Source organism: Corvus moneduloides, chromosome Z (assembly GCF_009650955.1).
Source record: "Corvus moneduloides isolate bCorMon1 chromosome Z, bCorMon1.pri, whole genome shotgun sequence".
NCBI classification, from domain to species: domain Eukaryota; kingdom Metazoa; phylum Chordata; class Aves; order Passeriformes; family Corvidae; genus Corvus; species Corvus moneduloides.
The window spans coordinates 20,619,298-20,638,962 of NC_045511.1; the positions used below are offsets into that span (position 1 = coordinate 20,619,298).

The 19,665-nt window shown below is 36.2% G+C and overlaps 1 protein-coding gene across 1 annotated transcript in view; it reads right to left on the reverse strand.

The window, feature by feature from the left end:
- The window catches only part of RIT2 (Ras like without CAAX 2), a 185,788-nt gene that overhangs the window by 123,165 nt on the left and 42,958 nt on the right, over positions 1-19,665 (reverse strand). The window contains exon 3 of the mRNA XM_032096914.1: positions 5,687-5,743. Coding sequence (XP_031952805.1) covers positions 5,687-5,743 — 57 coding nt within the window. The remainder of the gene's footprint in view (positions 1-5,686; positions 5,744-19,665) is intronic.

Here is a 19,665-nt window from a genome sequence, read left to right on the forward strand (position 1 = left end):
TAAAAAAGAGAATGGGACTTAATTTAGGGTCGGTCTACACATGCAGTCATTGTTTTATATAAGAGCAGAAATGTTCTAGAAACTTTTTGTACCCTAAATATGAATGTGAATAGTACTTTTGTGACAATATCTCTTCACAGATCTAGCTGATGTGCCCCACCTTTGTCTTCTTTCATCTTTAAGGAGTTTGTATTTCCCTTGCTTTTTCCTTTTTCATTATTGTACCTTGAAAACAAATATAATATTCTTTATAGCACAGGTAATTTTTGTAAGCATTATATAAACCTAGAATATTTCCATCTACATTTTATATCTCTTTTCTTAAATTCACCCACACACTTCCAACATCTTATTAAAGATGAGTAAATGCATTTTATTTGATGCATTGGTGAATGCACTACTTCGTTAGGAAGCCTCATGGAAATTCATGTGCTTAATGCTAGAGTGCTTTCCATCCCGTACCCATTTCAATTAGAGTTTGACACTGACACAGCCTTAATGCCCTCGACTGCTCATTTGACACAATCTCATGCAGTGATATCTCACCAAAACAGGAAGCTGCTCTCTCATCTCGTTTGCATTACGTATTCATTTTAAGATTAGTCACATGGTTAATGAGCATCTTGGAGCCTGTCCAGTTTACTGCTTTATGTTGTGCTTCCTTTCCTGACACACTACTTATATTAACTCTCTGTGATGTTGCCAAAGACTGTGCAGACTGTAAATTGCTCTTAGTCATTTGTTCCAGAAAATTATCGCATCCACTGCCATTTGGAATTTATGCCCATTGTTGACTACAATTAAATATTAAATGTGTGCTAAAATAATTTCATTTTCACAAAGTGCTAAGCTCTTATTTTTTTCTACGTACAGTGTAATACTAATTTTACCCTTCCCCTCCCCCTTTACTTACAAAACTAGTATGTTTCTGTCTCAAAATTTTGAAATGCTTGTAGCAAGCCTAAAACATGACCATTATACCAAATTGATCTTAAAGTGGTATTAAACTCAAAGTGACAGTATTAAAATTAGGAATTCAGGTAACATTTAACTTTTTAATCAATGTTTACCCTATATTTTAAATGAATACTGGCACATCTATTTCTGCATTTATGTGTACACACACTTATTTATATCTAATCTGCAGTTTGAGTTTCTCCAGATCTTATCAGCTTTTCCAAACTAAGACAATCAGATGAAATGAAAGAAAGTTTCTTACATCTGAAAGGAACATTTATTGTGCAAATTCATTTTGACACCTTACATGTGTTCCACACTATAGAGAGCATTTATTCCAATAAACTCTTATTGGAATAAAAAAGTTAGGCTTTCTACATAGTTGGAAAGACAAACCAAACAAAAAACCAGCAAGCAAACAAAACCTCAGCAGACAAAAACAAAAAGACAACCTCCTCCTTCAAATAAATTTATAGTGATCTTCTTTGAGAAAGTCTTGCATGTTTTTTACACCACCAACATCCAGTAAATTCTTCAAAAATGTAGGTATTCATTTTATAAATCATAAATACAGAGAGAAAAAACATGTAAATAATTCTAAACCTATTTGTATAGACCTTTCAAGATCAAAATTAACACATTTGAAGTATATGTATGAATAAAGTACAAATCTATAACCATATGTATCCCTTAATGTAGAAACTGAAATATCCTTTCAGCAAAATTTCTGTGTCATCTCACAGTAGCAGCAGCAGCTTTTCTGTGATCAAGATGCCCTGTAATATTTCAGAAATGTCAGTGGATAACAGAAGAAAAAAGTTGCAAGTACAAAGCACCATTGTATTCTTATTGGATATTTCTGCTGTATTGCTAGAGATATAAGTCATTGTAGAAAGAGAAAACTCTGATGCATTGGTAACATAATGGTGAAACACAATGAAAAGGAATGATAGGGAAAATCCATGGATTCCTGGGGACTCTTGCAAAAAAAAAGATGAAAAATAACACCTTGCATCTTCAAAGCTACAAGATTATTACTGAACAATGTTTAGGATAAATCCCTGTGTGTTTAGATGGGAGCAGAATTGGGAAGAGGAAGCACATTTGGCAGCATATTAAAGTGAAGGGGCTCTGCATTCTCTGGTCAGTATCAGTAAGCAGTTTTCACTATAGCTTCATGTTGGATTAGATTAAAAAAAAAAAGAAAAAATCTTTTCTCCCCTTAAAGCTCACTGTCTTATCAGTTCATAGATGAAGCATAAAATGCAAATAAAATAAGGAGGAAAAGAAAAATCTTCTAAAGAGCTTCAGAAGCCAGTTGCCCATGTGTGTGCTTCTGTAGAGTTACAAGTAGGCCCGGACATAAAATGTGTTTGTTATACAAAAAAAAAAAAAAAAGAAAAAAAAAATTCAGAACAATTCTTAGTATTAAAAGGATTTAAACTTTTATGAAATAAAATATGAAACCCATTTAGAAGCCATTTATTTTTAAATCAAAGCAAAAAAACTACTGTAGATTCCTTGTTTTAGGGTTTTTATGTGTTCCTAATTGACCATACAAGATGGTTTTGTGGAGCTTTTGTATTTTGTGACTGAATGTGATTTGGCTCTGCTTTTCAACTAGAACTTCAACCAGATTATACCAGTGCAAAGCTCATGCGTTTGGGGAACAGTTTTTTGTCTCCTATCTTTACCAAGATGGCAAACTATTTCACAGGAATCTACAGAAATGAAAACCAGCTGAAATCGTTATTCCATTTCCATGCCAATGCTTAAAGTTGACAATGAAAACTTAAAAATGACAAAGGGATTATCAATATTTTGGTAGCCCCAGAGGCATCAACAACTTCCCCTTATCGCCTAAAGTGATAGACTTCTGAGATTTCAGGGACAATGATTCTGCTTACAAAGGCCCCTCTATTTTGGTACCTCCTACCCAACTATTTGTTTTAGGAGAGATAATTAGAAAAAACCCGATCAAGTGCAGGGAGGTACAGCATCAATTCTGTCAGCTCTACCTCTTCAAATCTTGGCTAAATTTGCACAGTTAAGTATCATGGTCACTGCCACCACAATTTCATACCACAGAAAACACAGAGAATGGAATAGGTAGAGGAAGAATATGAGAAAAAAAAATAGGTTGGTATTTGTTAGATCCTTATGTTCATGTCAAGCAAATGAAACAATCCACCTTATTTTAAAACTCATCTGTAGAACTATATTCTCAACAGTTTGGTTAGTATTGTGAACCTGTGGATTATCATTTAAATACACTATAGAACTTTGTCTGGACAATATCAACCACTCAGTGACCTCTACAGAAATCTACTTAAAAATGCCCAGAGACAAATAAAGCCACAGGTAAGAAGAACCAGCTATTTCTAAAGAAGTACACAGACAAGTGAGGCCGGTGTGCCCAGGAAAGCTCAGGGCAGCCCAAAAGTTCTATAAACATGATAGAAATTGCTGAGGAATGGAAGTGTCCTAAAATGTACGGCACAAGGTAAAGGTAATAGAGTAACAGAGAGATCAGGGATCTCAGACAGAGATGAAAAACTGTGTTTAATTTTCTTCTTTGTCACTCAGACAAATGTAGATTTCATATGTGGCCTGGTTTTTTAATTTCTGCATCATCTGCTGTTGGGTTACAGTGAGAAACAAAGCTCTGACTAGACAGATCTCTGATCTTAGATGATAACTTCCATGACGCAAAGAATCTGTGTCTAGCTCCTCATGACTTTAGAGGAATAGCCTTTTCTCTGGTATCTCCTCACATCAGCATAGTCTTGGCCCTGGATGTGCTCATTTTGGATCCCCTTATTTTTTTAGGCTGATGGTCTAAATAGTAAAAATATCCCTACCAGTGGATGTGTAACTAAACATGAGATTAATTCTGTGAGTTGAGACCAGTAACGTAAAAGTACTAAAAACAGCCTCAATGATACAAACTTTTTCAGTGGGCTGACATTCAAAAATTATGTGTTTGTTGTTAGAGATGTGACATCAATGATTCCTTCTACTTTTTTTTTTTTTTAATGCCCAATTTTACGGTGTCATACCACAAGTTTACCTGAGAGGAAACATACATAATTAGCCCAAGATTATTCTCTTCTGTTTAGTACATGTTTTGGAGCCCAGATAGTAATAAGAGTTTTTCAGGATGTCCTCAGCATGTTCTGAAAAACAGAAGAGCTGAAGAGAAAAACTTTTACTTCTAGATCTCTGTCTAGCCAGCTGGGTGAGATGGAATTCATAGTTCCCTGTTTACTTTTACCCTCTCTTCTCTTCTTTAGTGTTGGTTTTCCTGAGTGGAAGCTCTTCCTAACTCAAGGAGACCTTCATCCTGATTAGGTCCTCTAGGCATTCCTGCAGTATGTACTTAGAATGCACCATAAGCTTTCTTTCTCTTTATGATTATCTGTTATTCATATTGTGGTGGTGTCTAGAGACCAATAAGTTAAGATTATTATGAGATACAATATAGGGATAAATACTGATGGCAGGTGGATAGCTAATAATAAAGATGGATGTATGTACATAACTTAATGATGTCGATAACTAATAATGTTCTTCTTTTCCAATTAGATTTAATGATTTCTTTTTTTTTTCTGAGAGCAGAAAATGAAATTGCAACAATTCCACAGTAGTTTTGCCTTCTTTAAAGCTGAGACCTTTGCTCTTTTGCAATTTTTTTAACAGTTATAGAATTACTAGTGAAATGAAGAGTTTATACATTTTTTCATTATTAAAATTATGACCATTTGCCAAGAGTTAGCATCCAGGAAATGTGGAATACTATAGAAATAACTAATAAAAATAAAGTGTCATTACCTGCTCTATTTAGCAATACAATAATTTTATAGAAGTTAAATGTGAGTTAAAAATACTTCAAAAATTATAAGAAAAAAGGTTTCTGGCAGAGGGGGTTAATTTCTTCTTTTTTCCCCAAAGAAATCCTTGTAAGTGAGGATTGTTCTAGTGCCTTTTCCACTTATTGGACCCAATAAGTGTCATCCTTTTTATTCTGCCATCTTTTCCTTGTTATAATTAAATATGGCACATGGATAGTGTGTATAAATGCAAGTATATGTAAAACTAAGTAACAAAGGCACTCTTAAATGAATAAAAATGCATTTCTGACAGTCAGTAAGCATTTAAAATTTATTTCAGATGAAAAAGTGTATTGTAATAAAGTGTAAAGCAGATACGTGTGAGTTTCTGTTACTACCAAAATTTATAAAGTAGGGAAACCCAGTGAAGTTAGCAGAGTGTGTAATCCCAGAGCACAACTCTATTAAATTGAGTAGTTACTTGATGTTTCTAGAGAAGGCCAGCTAGGACTTTCATAGTGGAAAAGAATACTAAAATAACATAACTTAAAAACCAAACAAACAAAGGAAAAAACAGACCCCATTCCAGACTGGAGTTTTTACAATCTTTAGTAGTTTTATTTCATATTCTGCAGCTTTAAATGCACGACATTAATAGTTACAGTGCATGAACGCAGAACCCTGTTTTTGAAAGAGATTTTTGTATAAAGCACTCCAGGAAGAAGTATCTACGGTAAGAGCATGACACAACTCAATTGTCAGCACAAAATTAAGGTGTAATCTAAAGTTTGCAAATCTTGCTTCTATCTAAGTGCCTTTTAGAAGCAGCTTCTCACCATCTCACAATCTCACATAGGCAGAGACTGAAAGGGATGAACAGGAGAATAATCTGTACTCACCTATAGTTGGATCATGGTAGTCAGGGAACCGATGGCTAATGAACTGCATTGTCATTGCTGGAGAGGAGAAAGAGAGAGGAAGGGAAGAAAAAAGAATTTTATCAGCATTATTAAATAGAAACAGGAAGAAGAACACATGGATAATTTGCTTATTCAAATATCAGCTCAGAATGTGAGTACAAATTTTGCTTTATGTCTACTCTGCAACAATGCATTGATAACTCAGAACTGATAAATGAAGAAAAATATGAATTAAACCTCTTTCCTTGCCTTCACTTCTTAATTTTTAAAATTCATTGTATCAATTCTTGTATTAAATCTTACATCTTTTTAACACTTGGTAAATATTGTTAATCTGATATTGCATACAGATGAAAATTACTATGACAAAAAGATAAAACAAGACTGATTTACAAGACTGATTCATAGAAGTTCTCATGGTGCTACAAAATGCCACTTACTGGAGTGCCTAATTTGATTTCTGGTGTACTTAGGAGTACCTAATTCATTAAACTTGATGCAACAGAAGAAGGCTTCTCTCAACCACCTGGAGCACCTTTCTTCTGAACAGACTGCTTTTTAACTGCTTTCAGAAATTTTTGGAAAGTTTCATGACACTTCAGGAAAACTGCATTCTATCGTTTGGAACAGGTGGCAAGGTGGAAGTGCAATTCCAATTTATGTGGAAAGGCACAGATTTTCACATCCTGTCCAACATGACATCTGAACTTCATTCACCGTGAATAACCACAAAAGTAAACTTGGGTATTTGGTGACTGCAGTGATATAATGAGCAATCAGAAGAACAGGGCAAGTTACATTTTCTTTGTTGTTTTTCCTCAGAAGTTTGAATTTCAAGTAATTTGAAAAGTAAATGTATCTACCGAACAATGAGAGTTGTGAATGAAAGCATTTCAAAAGCAGAATATGTGAATTCTAATTAAAAAGAAGGAAAAAATTTAAAAAAGGGTAAAACAGGATTTTTAAAATACCACTTGATCTTTAAGCCATTTTTTTTCAATTTTTTTTTTTTGGCCTTAAAATTCATCTATAGCTACTATATAGATATTTGTTCTAAAAAGTACTTGACCTGAAACATAATTATCAGTCACAACCCATGAATTCCAGCATTGAGGATCTCAGCTGCTTTCAACAATATCCACAACAAGAGGTTATGAACAATATGTGAGACATTTTAAAAAAACTGTGTATAAATACATCCATTTTTCAAACAGCATTGTTTTAGTTTAATGTTTGTCCTTCTCATATTTTCAAGAAAGAGAGGTTAGGGAGATAGTTTTATAAAACGATAAAGAGAAGAAGTATTAAACATTTATTACCGTGTTAATAAATTATTGCATCTTTAGTGTAGACAAATATAAATGCTAAGAAGCAGCATTATAAATTCATAGATACCAGAGAGAGTAACTGTGTAAGAAAAAGCTCATTCAGTCTATATATATTATAGGGCAATAAATCTACGTGCAGTCACACTCATGTCTTCTGTGTTATTTGTTTTCAGATGCATTATTTTTAAGTACCGTGCATGTTTGGACACTTTTATTTCCAGGACAGACACCTGATTTTTTTTTTTTTGTTTGTTTGGGGTTTTTTTTTTGGTTTTTTGGGTTTATTAAAAATTTTGACAGATTTTTAGCCACCTCCATGTGATTACTGTTAGGGGTTTATGAAGCATAAATCAATGCCTGATGTGATCGGCCTAGTTTGTTCTTAGAAGCTGAGGCAGCTAGCAGAGATGCTGTTCGTAGGGCTGATACCTACACATTTCCAGCTTTCTGAGGCCCTGTACCACAAATTAATTCAATTTGCTTCACAACCTGCTGCTTTCTCTTGCCAAGCATTTTTTTTTTTTTTAAAACACCCCAAACTATTCTACATCTGATCTCATTCTGTTTCCTTTTGGAGCTATGCCTGAGTCACAAAATCTGTAGCTAGAATTGAAATAAAAATTCTCAGAGGACAGGCAGAACTCATGGTAAATGTTTTTCCTCTCGCCTGAGACAGCCACAAGTGAATACATCATTTATATCCTCATCAAATCCACAGTATCCAAGAGGACTGAAATAATTTGAAAGCATCATATTGTATTAAACATCAAGATTTCTATTGTAGCATGCAAAAGTGGAAGTGTTCCAAAGGACTGTGAATGTGGGGACATGATTCGGTGGAGGTCTTTGCAGTCCTGGGTTAATGACTGGACTTGATCTTAGAGATCTTTTCCAATCTGAATGGTTCTATGTTCCTATGATTATTCATAAAATGAATGCGGAGAGGCACAGAATCTGAGAAAGGTGTCAAGAGAGCACTCAAAGTAATGAAGTGAGAATGCCTTACATTCATCTCGTTGGGAAAATGGTGAATAAAAGCTTCCTTCTCTACACATTTTGTCCCACAGTTTCATCCCTGACAGCTCTTTGTCACAGGCTCCTCCTAATCACCAGGGGAAGGAACTTCTTTGGCCTGTTTAGTCTTTGTCACCTCCCACATGGAGATTTAGCACCCTCTCCCTGGAACAGGGTACACAAGGAATTGAGGTACACTGATCTTTTTAATCACTGAATTACAATGCAAGATAAGGAAACTGGAATTGCAACCCAAAGGAATAACTGATTTGTGGCTCCTTATAGCAGGAGGATAAAGGACAAAGAAGTCTCCAAACATCTGATCCAATAAGAGTTTTGTCCAGTTTTACCAGGTATTCCATAGACTCGGCTGCTGGATGTGCAGAAATTAGTTCTAAATGATGGTTGAAAGCTGGTGGAATGCTTCCCAGAGGACAAGGACATTCAATCACCACTGGCATAAAACCACATAGCTCAGCTGGAGCCTTGGGAATTAGACCTGTCTACAACCAACCCTATCTGGGCTCCCCAGCAGGAGAGCTGCCTCAGCTGGAATGTGCTGGCTTCCTCATTGCTACTGACATCAGCTCCAAAGTCATTTTCCAGAGTGAATTAATTTTGAAAACTAACACAAAAATGGCATTGGTATTTCATGCTGTGAGTTGAAAATATTCTCCTTGGTTCCATGGTTTTCCTCATCCATTACATTTTTCCGTATACATTAGCACTCACACCTGACAAATCCAAACTGTCATTGAATATTTTTGTGATTTTTTTCCTTTGGAAATCCAAATTATAGTACACCAAATTTTTACAGGTCTATAAATTAGGGACCCTTGACTCTAATTTATGCCACATAGAAAGCATGAAAGTGGCTTTAAAGCAGGATATGAAAATAGAATAAATTGGTAAGACTGATACTTGAATAAATACATGTACATGTGAAAACAGTGTCAGTTAAGAAATGGTTAAAAAACCAAATCAAACCAAACAAAACCCTTTTAATCCATAGCAGATATTGTGAAACATTTTGAATTGCAAGTTGCCTGAAAATTTTTAATGAATATTTTATGACACTGTGAAGATCATTTCATTTAAATGGGACATGTATATCACACAACAGCTATGATAAGTAAAAGGATCATTGTTTCAGATGAATAGCATCTTCTTTATATCCATCTGTGGCTAAGCAAATGCAAGTTGCCCCAGCTGAGCAAATGTAAGCCTGATACGCATGAGTAACTAAGCAACTTTAAAGTTATCCTGTCTTTTTAAAACAAAAAAGGTGTTCAGGTCCTGCATTTAATTTTTCTTTGTTTCTAAACGTGTATCCAATATTTATAAACTATCTAGAAAGATGTGCATGATACCTATGCTGGCATAGAAATATATATGTTTTCTTTGAATAATAAACTTAGTCTTGGCTTCTACTTTCAATATAATTCCTAAATCCGTCTTAATAATATTTTATTAACCACTGAGTAGGAAATGCCATGCTTAGAAAAAGGCTGAGGTCATATATTTATTCAGAAGCATCCTTTTGACCAGCACAGCAATACTAAATTTAACCTAAAGACAGTAGTAATCTTAATATATATATATATATATGTGTGTGAGTGGGCTCACAAGCCAATAGGAAAAGTGTTTTGATACTCCTGCAGCTGGGAGAGCAGATAGAATAGAATCCCACTCTTTTTCTAATTTGTTCTAAATTTTATTTATATCAAAAACTTTGAAAGCAGTCCTATACCTATTTTTCAAGGTTGGAGAGTACATTGCAAGCTTACACAATATTTGTTATGCTAATAGTATCCCTGATGTGAATATCTCATCATGAGCTTCCTATACCTCTTTATTCACCCAAGAACTTCCACATATTCATACTCTTCTGGGTGCTGGTGTGATGGTATAATAAATCTGTTTCCAGTAGAATCTTTACCCCCAGCAAAAAGTCCTACACTTTAAGCACTCCAACAAAATTACCACAGCAGCTGTAACTCAGAGACCAGTGATTCCATAGGGTTGATTCACACCATTTTAATTTAGATCCACCCTGTCTGTGGATCCTTAACTTGCATTTTTTATAAACATTGAGGTTTCAATGAGACCAGTGCAGAAGGCAGACATTAAAAAAGTATAATATAGCAAAGTCAGTGGATTTGAGGATTAGTTCACGCAGCTTATGAAAAAAGAAGAAAGCATATAAATATTATTAGCATAGAGAAGGTGGCAAAGAAAGTACAGAGTCTAAAAACTATAAGTGCACCATACAAAGAGACATTGTCACAGAAAAGGAAGAGATAAATATGCTTCATTTAAAAATTTTACAGGCAACCTTGCCTCTATCTATTTATAACACTAAATAACTTTCTAAAACATGGTCAGGGCATATTTAACATGCCTGATTTTATTACATAATAAAGCATGTGCATATTAATATATATATACAAATGATATTGTATCAAAGTTGGACTATTTCAATAACTAAACAAGAACTATACTGCTACTATTTTATTTCTGAAATACTAAAGAGTTTGAACAGTTCTGGTCTTTCTGGTGGTCCTTCTGGGTTTTTCACAAGCTTTTAGGAGTCATCTTCTAAAATGTTCTGAAAATTGTCTTTTCAGAAGTTCATGCCTGAAGACTGGAATGTTTACTTCTATTTAATTAGCTTTGAAAAATGACAAACATCCTTATAACTAACCATGAATTTTTAGATTGGCTAGTCAAATAAATCATCATTTGCAATTATTTTTCTGCCAATTGAATCTTAACTAATAGACACCAACCATGTGAAGTCCAATAAGGGAAAGTGCCAGATCCTGCCCCTGGGTTGAGGCAACCCTGGACGTACAGACTGGGGAAGGAGAGGCTGGAAAGCAGTGCCATGGAGAAGAACCTGGGGGTCCCAGTCAGTTGGACACGAGTCAGCAGTGCCCAGGCAGCCAGGAGGGACATCCCTGTCCTGGGGGGCATCAGGCCCAGCATCACCAGCTGGGCAAGGGAGGGGATTGTCCTGCTCTGCTCTGGGCTGGGGTGGCCTCACCTTGAATGTTGTGAACAGTGTTGGGTGACCCAATATAAGAAATAAATAAAACTATTAGACAGTGTCCAAAGGAGGGCAACAAAGAGGGTGAAGAGCCTTGAGGGGAAGCCGTGTGAGGAGTGGCTGAGGACACTTAGTCTCTCAGCAGGAGAAGAGACAGAGAGGAGACCTCATTGCAGTTACAACTTCCTCGTGAGGGGAAGAGTAGGGGCAGACACTGATCTCTGCTCTGTGTGACCAGGGACAGGACCCAAGAAATGCTCTGACATTGTGTCAGGGGAGTTTAGGTGGATATAAGGAGAAGGTTCTTCCCCAGAGGGTGGTTGGGCACTGGAACAGTCTCCCCAAGGAATGGTCAGCACCAAACCTGACAGAGTTCCAGAAGCTTTTGGACAAAGCTGTCAGGTACATGGTGAGATTTTTGGGGAGGGTCCTGTGCGGGACCAGGAGTTGGACTCAAAAATCCTTGTGGGTTCCTTCCAACTCAGAATACTTTTTCGTTCTTTCATTCTGTGAATAGTAGGAGGCAAAGACAGGTTTGGTTTTTTTTTTCAAAAATCTAATGAGCTCTATGAACTGCATTAACACTCACAGCCAGTTTGAATGGTTGGAGACACCAAAAATTATGGAGCATATTAGGAGGAGAAAAAAAATTTAGAATGTCTCTAAACGCAATCGGAGAAAGATTTCATCTGTGCTCAGTTTCTACAAGTTTAATGACTCAAGGTCAGAAAGAATTAGGAAAGGAAAAGATATTAAAATTAAACAATTTTTTTTCTGTGAAACAAATGAGAGATGTTAGCTATGAACTAATTTAGGCTATGGACTAGAAAATATTTTTAGACATCATATGAGGGATCTTCTGGAACAAGATTCAAACATTGAAAATGTAAAAACCTCTTTGATTTAAAAGTGGTTTTTAAGTAAAAGTGTTGAGTCAGTGAAATGTAAGGTTCTTTTGGAGATTTTTCCCCTATATTCTCAATTTCAGGTAGGGAAAATGATAATTTAATATATGATGATTAATAAGGATAGCATATAGAATCAGATATGCAACTAATATCAGTTCTGGAAATTAAGGTTTTGTTTCTTAAACTATTACATGTTTTAGATCTCAAGGACTTGATAAAGCCTTTTTCTTTCCAGGAAGAAGCTTCCATATAGAAAACATTGTTTTGTAAAACACAAGGATAATTTAATGATCATATATTTATGATCTGCTTTGGGTGGGAGGGTTAGGGGGAGAACCTGAGGGAGTTTCATATACAATTCATGAAGTCACAGCCAGCTCATCTGCAGCCTTTATGGTTTTGAACAAAATATGTTGCATTTCTGAGTTTGTTTTCCTACAATTTACTAAGAAAACGTTTCTCTATCAGATAGGTGACAATTTTCCAGGTCACAAAGAACTAGGTGATTGGAGCATGCAAGGTATTTCCTTTGTTTTATTTGTATTTATTTTATCTATACATGCTGTATGTAGATTACAGTATGTATTAGAATAAATAGCTGATAGGTTTAGTCACCTGAACCAAGCAAAGAGAGTGGTGGGGTCTGAGGAGCATTTATTTGGGTCAAAAAGATGCATGAGAAGAAGATTGATGTCTAATGCAGGATATTTTTTACTGTACTTCATGAAATGTAAAGAGTATGGGGAAGGTACCTAGAGATACATGTCAAATTATCTAGCAATAAGGTATTTTTGCACATTTATTATAGTTATTTTTATTATTGCCCCATGACATGGTAAATGGCAAAGCTTATAGATAGATTAAAAATTTTGATTTTTTAAAATTGGTTGCAGTAAACTCAAAGATGTTGCCTCACAAAAAACCACTCTTCACACTGCCAGAGCATGTGAGGATTTCTAAGCAGAAGTTTTAATGTTCTTTATTTTGTTCTTCCCCAAACAACCATTACAGACTAGATGCACTGACAGGACATCAGCCTAAAGACACCTTTGTTATGGCCCAATACAGTCATTTTTACATTGTCATAGCCTTTAAGGAATTGGCTAAAAGCTTTACCACTTGTTTCAGGAGTGAATGCTGCAAAATCTGTGAGCTGCAATTATTAATTTTTTAGGTGTTACAATGTATTATTTATTGAGTGTTGGCTCTGAAATGAAGGCAAGCTAAAATTTATTTCTGTGTTAAACACATTCTGGTGTACTAAAAAAATACAGAAGCTTTCTGTGTATTACACAGTCTCCTGCATAGGTTTGGATGCTGGTACAGCCCTGGTTTTTATACTCTTTTTTTTGCTAAACTGGTGTGTATTTTATTCACTTATAGAATCTGAAGTCCACAGAAAAAAATATCAGGCATCAGAGAGGAATAGTCTTAAAAACAAAAGTCTTTTAAATTAAATCTGTGTTATTAGAATGAAAATTAAACACACAAAACCCCCATGTAAATTTTAAACAGAAAAAACCAACAAGTCATTAGGGCAGCTGGAAGAGAAACAGGGAACTTTTCCTTATCCAATGTAACCCTTACCACTGTAAAGTAAGAGCAGATTGTAATAAAAATGTGCTGATGTAGAGTTAGTGGTAACAGAGCAAGGCAGATGCTTTTTTTGGGGAATAATCAGTTTTATAATTCTTCCTCTTGCATCAGAATGAAACAAAGAATTCAATGCAGAAATCTATACGATGAGGCAATATGTTCCCTAAGAGTAAAAAGAAAGAATTAGAAAGCGGGTGAGTGGAATCAGTCCCTCAGAAAGAAAAGGTAGAAAAAAATCTTTTGTTTTGGGGCTGATCTTGAATGAATAAATAAAAATCACTAATCACAGAGCAGTTCTCACCCTTCTCTTTCCTGTAATCATTAGATGTAAAGATATGAGTTCTCACTATTTTCCTTCAAGGTGTTATTAGTGGAACAAAGACAAATACTAGGCACTGGTAGTAATTTTCCAGCATGGAATGAAGGATGAACAGAGAAACTGTGCAAAAAATTAATCCTAGACATGAGAAACTTGTAGGAAAACATTCAGCAAAAGTGCTCTCATGGCAGAAAAGTCCCATGTCTTCTGAATCAGCAGGTTCTAGTGAAAAATGGCTGTACTGAAAACTTCTGACTACCATTAATAGCTACATCCAGACCCAGTTTCTGGTTCAATGACAGAAGGCAGAACATACTGCACTGTAAAATTCGTGTTAAAAATTCCATTTAGTGTTTAAGGAAACAAGGAACTAGATGAAAGTTGAATTTATTGCCCACATAAGAGACATCATCATAATATGCTACAAATTAATGATAATGATAAGGTAGATTGCTACCACTTACAAACCATTTCCTCTGTAGTGTATGCCTGATCCCTTCCCAAAAATTCTCCCACAAAAATACTGAACATTTCCTACCCTGCTTAGCTTATGTGACTTGACAAGGTGTCTTAATAAACAGAAATTACTGCTGGTAAATGCTACCATTAGTGCATTTTCCCACTGTGTTTCTTCCATCAAGTTAAAATCAGGGAGAAAACTTAAATGTATCTTCTACTGCTCTTCAGTTATAAAACCCAATGGCAAGGTAAGCCTTCCATTAGTGAGCAATCCAAAATATAATGACATAAATAGGTTTTAAAGCAGGCTCCAGGATAATGTGATTTTTAAAACAGAATATATTAAATAAAGCTAGAAAGACACAATTTTCACATATTATTTCAGAGAAGAATAGAGCTGATCTTGAACCATTGCAGATAGACACGTTTCAATTAAAGTCAATGTATAAATCTCATTTTTACAAAGGGAGTACAGCAAATGAGAGAAATATAGGGTAGTTCTTCATACAAGTGGGCCCTGGCTTGCAGCTACCAGCCTCTAGTATCATTACTTCACTGAGAAAAACACTTTCAAAAAAGGATAAAGTTATTTCATTCAATGGGAAAAAAACCTCACAGTAACCACACATTTCTCTCCTTTTTTTTAACTGCCGACATGGTTCCCTGTAATGATAACTTGAGATGCTCAAGCTTGGTTTGCTGCTGTTTCAGGTAGTGGTAAATTGAGGTTTTTTGCAGGTTTCCTAACATAAACTAGTGGTTAGCTCCTGTGGAACCTTCCACGTGAAATTACACCCCATACATCAAGCAGTGAAGAATTGGCAGTGACAGCAGCTGTATTTTCTTGCGAGTGGGAGAGAGTAGCTGCTGTTCTGTAATGTGGTACCAACTTTTCTGTACATCAAACCTATGGTCTGGAAAATTGATGACACATCAAAGAGAAACATACAACTCTTCCATTTAAATCCTCACAGAAGTCTTATTCAGGGTTAAAACAGAGCTGAGGTTTTTATTCATTCTTTCCTTACCAGTGCCAGATTATAGTGAATAGAGGATAACATCCAGATTCACAGTCACTGTTGGCAACCAATTCTCTCTGACTAAGCAGGCTTTAGGTGCTTATCTGTCCTTGGTGATCTGAACTATAATCTTTTGTGCCTCTCTCAAACATTCAGATGTTTTTTTGAAAGTTTATAGAACCATAGAATCATTTAGGTTGGAAAGCACCTCCAAGGCCATTGACTTCACCCATTCACCCAGCACTGTGAAGGCTGCAACTCACCCATGTCCCCAAGTGCCTCATCCACACGGCCCTAGGCAGCTGTACAGATGCTTTGCAACCCTTTCAGTAAAGAAATTTTTCCTAATATCCCATCTAAGCCTTCTCTGGCACAACTTCAGGCCATTTCTTCCTGTCCTGCCACGTTACCTGGGAGAAGATATTGATCCCACCAGGTTGCAACCTCTTCTCAGGCAGTTATAGAGAGTGACGAGTGTTGTTGATGATTAAAGTTGTGATCTCATTTCCTGCTGCTGATATAACTTCCATTGAAATTAAAGCACTTCACAGTGAGAAAATTGGTTTAGGTGAAATTCAAGAAAGGAAACTGAACCAAATAAAACCAAATTTATTGCCTTGGATTGATGGTATTGACATTTTTGAAAGTATGAAACTGATTTACTAACAGTACTGTTTTATATTCTGTAATAAATTACATATATTTACCCTTCTACTATAAATTATATGATTTATAGATAATTATTCATCACTTTTTTGATTTTTTTAAAATTTCTGCTTATTAAGGCAGATTAATATGCTAGTTTTCCTTTTCAATGAATATGTAAACAAAATTTAAAATGTTGTTTTTTCTCAGAAATTCTCTCATCCCTTCTTTTTATATCTGATGCTTTTCACTTTTTTGTTAATAAGCACTGCACTCAAATCATATTTAAAAGAAGTAGACTAACAATGAAGAAAGGATTTCTGAAGACACACCTAAATCCAGAAAACTGACACTGGAATATTGCTAAAATCCCAATCAGTATTTCCATTCCTCAAAAACATTTGAGGAATTCTCAGAATGCTGTCCTCTACAATTTGTTTCCTACTCATATATTTCAGTTGATATTTGTTTTAGTGGAGTTATTTATCTCAGGGGAGCTAAATATCACATCATTTGCATTATGTGAGTGGAAAAGTGTTCCTCACTACTGAGGTAACTTTGCACTCAACATGTTTTCCTTGTCATATCTCAGATGTTTTCGCTCTCAGCTAATTAGGCAACACTTCACAACAAAGTCACCTGCCACATTATCTCTTACACCAACATGAGTTCTTAATTTTTTGCTACCATTCTGTTCCAGTTTGGCCAAATTTAAAAACATATCCTCTGAGAGAAGGCAGGTCACAACCACCACCAGGTTCGGGAAAAATAAAATTTTCCTCGAAGGAAAGTGAAAGAGATAAAAACTATTTATTTTACAAACACGCAGGAAAAGGATAATGATGCTAAATAATAAAACCTCTCGCTCTGCTGAGAGAAACACGGGAAAATTTCAGAGTCCTTCTGTAGATCTCTCTCCCCCTCCTTGGAGCTGGGACGGGGTGGTAGGCCCGCCTCCAGGGCCAAGGCCTCAGTGGAAGGTCCTCCCGATGTATTCTGATGTTGAAACAGTCCATCAGAAAGAAAAAAAAAAGTCCCAGAAAAAACAAAAGTTCAACTCTCTGTCTCTCTCTGGAGAAAGAAAAAGGAGCTGAAAAACTGGCCAAAAGCAAGCCAGGTGCCTTCCCCACTCTTGCTCTGCTGCGAGATGAAAAAAAGTCTCTGTCTCTGTGTGACCTTGAATAAGCTGCAAACTGCTTTGAAGAAGTTTTGTTCAGGTTTTCCTTCCCTCTCTCAGGCTCAGTTTAAAGGCACAGAAAGGCACAAAATTAATTCCTGGGCATGGGGCAGCAACAGGGGATACACGTCACAAAGTCACCCCAAGACACATTCTAAGAGCATTTCTGTAAGAGTAGGGAAGGAGGAGGCTTGTTGGCTGGGGAAGCTCTCCAGTTGTTTACTTCCCCTGCATTCACACATGAACACACCCAAATCTAAAAGCCTGGTAATTATGATCTGGTCCCCAAAAAAGCAAATCAAGCCATTGAGAAAGCTTGGAAATGAGGAAAATGAGGTGTGAGGTCTTCTGGATGGACAAGTAGCTCTGTGCTGCTACCAGACGCACTTAGAACACGGCTGTGCAGGGAAAATGAAAATCACGAAGGTAACAATGTTCATAGAATCAGAGAACAGTTTGGGTTTAAAGGGTCTTCAAAGACAAAACCCCTGCCATGGGCAGGGACACCTCCCACTAGATCAGGTTGCTCAAAATCCCATCCATCCTGGCCCTGAAATTTTAGACATACTGGAATAGATATCCTACAGTTCTAAATAGTAGCTTTAACATTTTAAGGGTGTGGAAAGGAATATAGTGTCTTAACATTTAAATACTTCTAAAGCTGGAATTAGTTGGGAAAAAGAGAGTTTCTATATCTAGAAAACAATGAGTAATTTGGAGACAAATCAATGGGAAATAATGAGCTAACTCAGAGGACAGTACCAAAACTGTTACTTCCATTTTACGTAGCAATCACTGAAAAACTCCTGAAGAAGGTTTGTGGGATTGTGTGAATCTGGGGAGAGGTGTCATGAGCTTTAGACTCTGCTACCTACTCTCTATCCTTTGATTATCACTGACATCTTTTCTGCCTCAGTTTCCAAACCTCCAAGAAAACCAAGGCAGCAGAAATCTCAGAGAGCTCTGAGATTTATGGGATAGCCGCATAAGATTTGGCTGTAAATGCATTCCTTCACAGTTCATCTAAAACCAAGTTAGCAAAACCATGACATTTTTAAGAACAGACTTAAACAATACCTTTAACATGAAATTATCTGGATGAAAGGAGGCAGGAGGCATGAGATCAAGCATTTTTCATGAGACAATCGAGTTAGTGATATAGATCAAAAGACTACAAAGTACAAGGATGAAAAAGTGAAATGAGGCCTCTCACCCTCTTCCTGCTCTCTCAATACAAACTTGGCTGGAAGTTGACATATGCTAGAAGCACATTCATATTGCTTGACACTTGTACACTCTACATTATGGTGATATATTGACAGCAGGCACAGTTGCCAGACATGTTTGGGGGTGAAAGGTAGCACTTCAGGCACTAAAAGAGGTGATTTATTACAGCATTAGTGTGCCTCTGAAAAGGTCAGAAAGCTGCAAAATACATACAAAAGTTCTAGAGGGCTGATTGTATTTTCATAGAGAAAACCTACATTAGCCCGTTCTGGCTTGTACCCTCTGTGTGAATAAGAAATGTTAAAGCTCTCAACACCAGCAACATGGAAAGACTTGACAATGGTTTTGTTTTTTTCCTACAGTTGGAAGGAGATGACTCATGACCCAGGAACACTTAGGCCTCTAGAACAGGCTGAGATTCAGTCTTTCATTCTTCTGGGGTAAACTTACTTTTGTGTATTTCATAATGCACTCTCTGCCCTTGATGTACTTGTCATTTATTCTGGTGTGAACCAGCTGTCTCAGGGGTTTATGGTGCTATGTATCACCATCGCTTGATGGATGACAGAAGCCCTATTTGGTGACCCTAGACCTTTCCATGAAAAACCAACAGCAGGTAAAAACACCCCAACCAAACAACTGACTGACCAAACCAAACAGAAACAACCTTCCAAAACATCCCACTCTCCCCCAAGCAAGCACAGTGTACTTACACAAGTCTTGAAACCTTCCCTTACAAGAGAGGCAAAAATATTCTCAGGATTTCTGAGGCTTAATTGGGAACACAGTATATTGGGGTGAGGTAGATGAAAAAAAAAATGTTTTTGAACTTTGAAAAAAACCTTTAAAATCAAAATGAACTTCTTATGTAAATAAGGCCATAAAAGACATGGATATATGTAGCCATTTCTGGATTTTCCTAATTACTGTGGAAACTTCTATAATCAGACCTCCTTAATAAAAATAATTTTGCCCCAGGGTCAGGAGATTTACTTCATCTGCTCCATCATAGGACTAGGATTTATGTTTTCCCAATCTCTACAGTAATTATAACACTGAAAATTTTCTAACCTATGACAGTCGTGCAGAGGCATCATAACTCAGCTCCCTAAAAATCATGATTTGGCAGCTGAAAACCATAGAAAAACTTTATTAAGACCCTGATAAGTTTTCTACCTTAAACACAAAAACCCATGGACCTTTAGGTTATGACAACT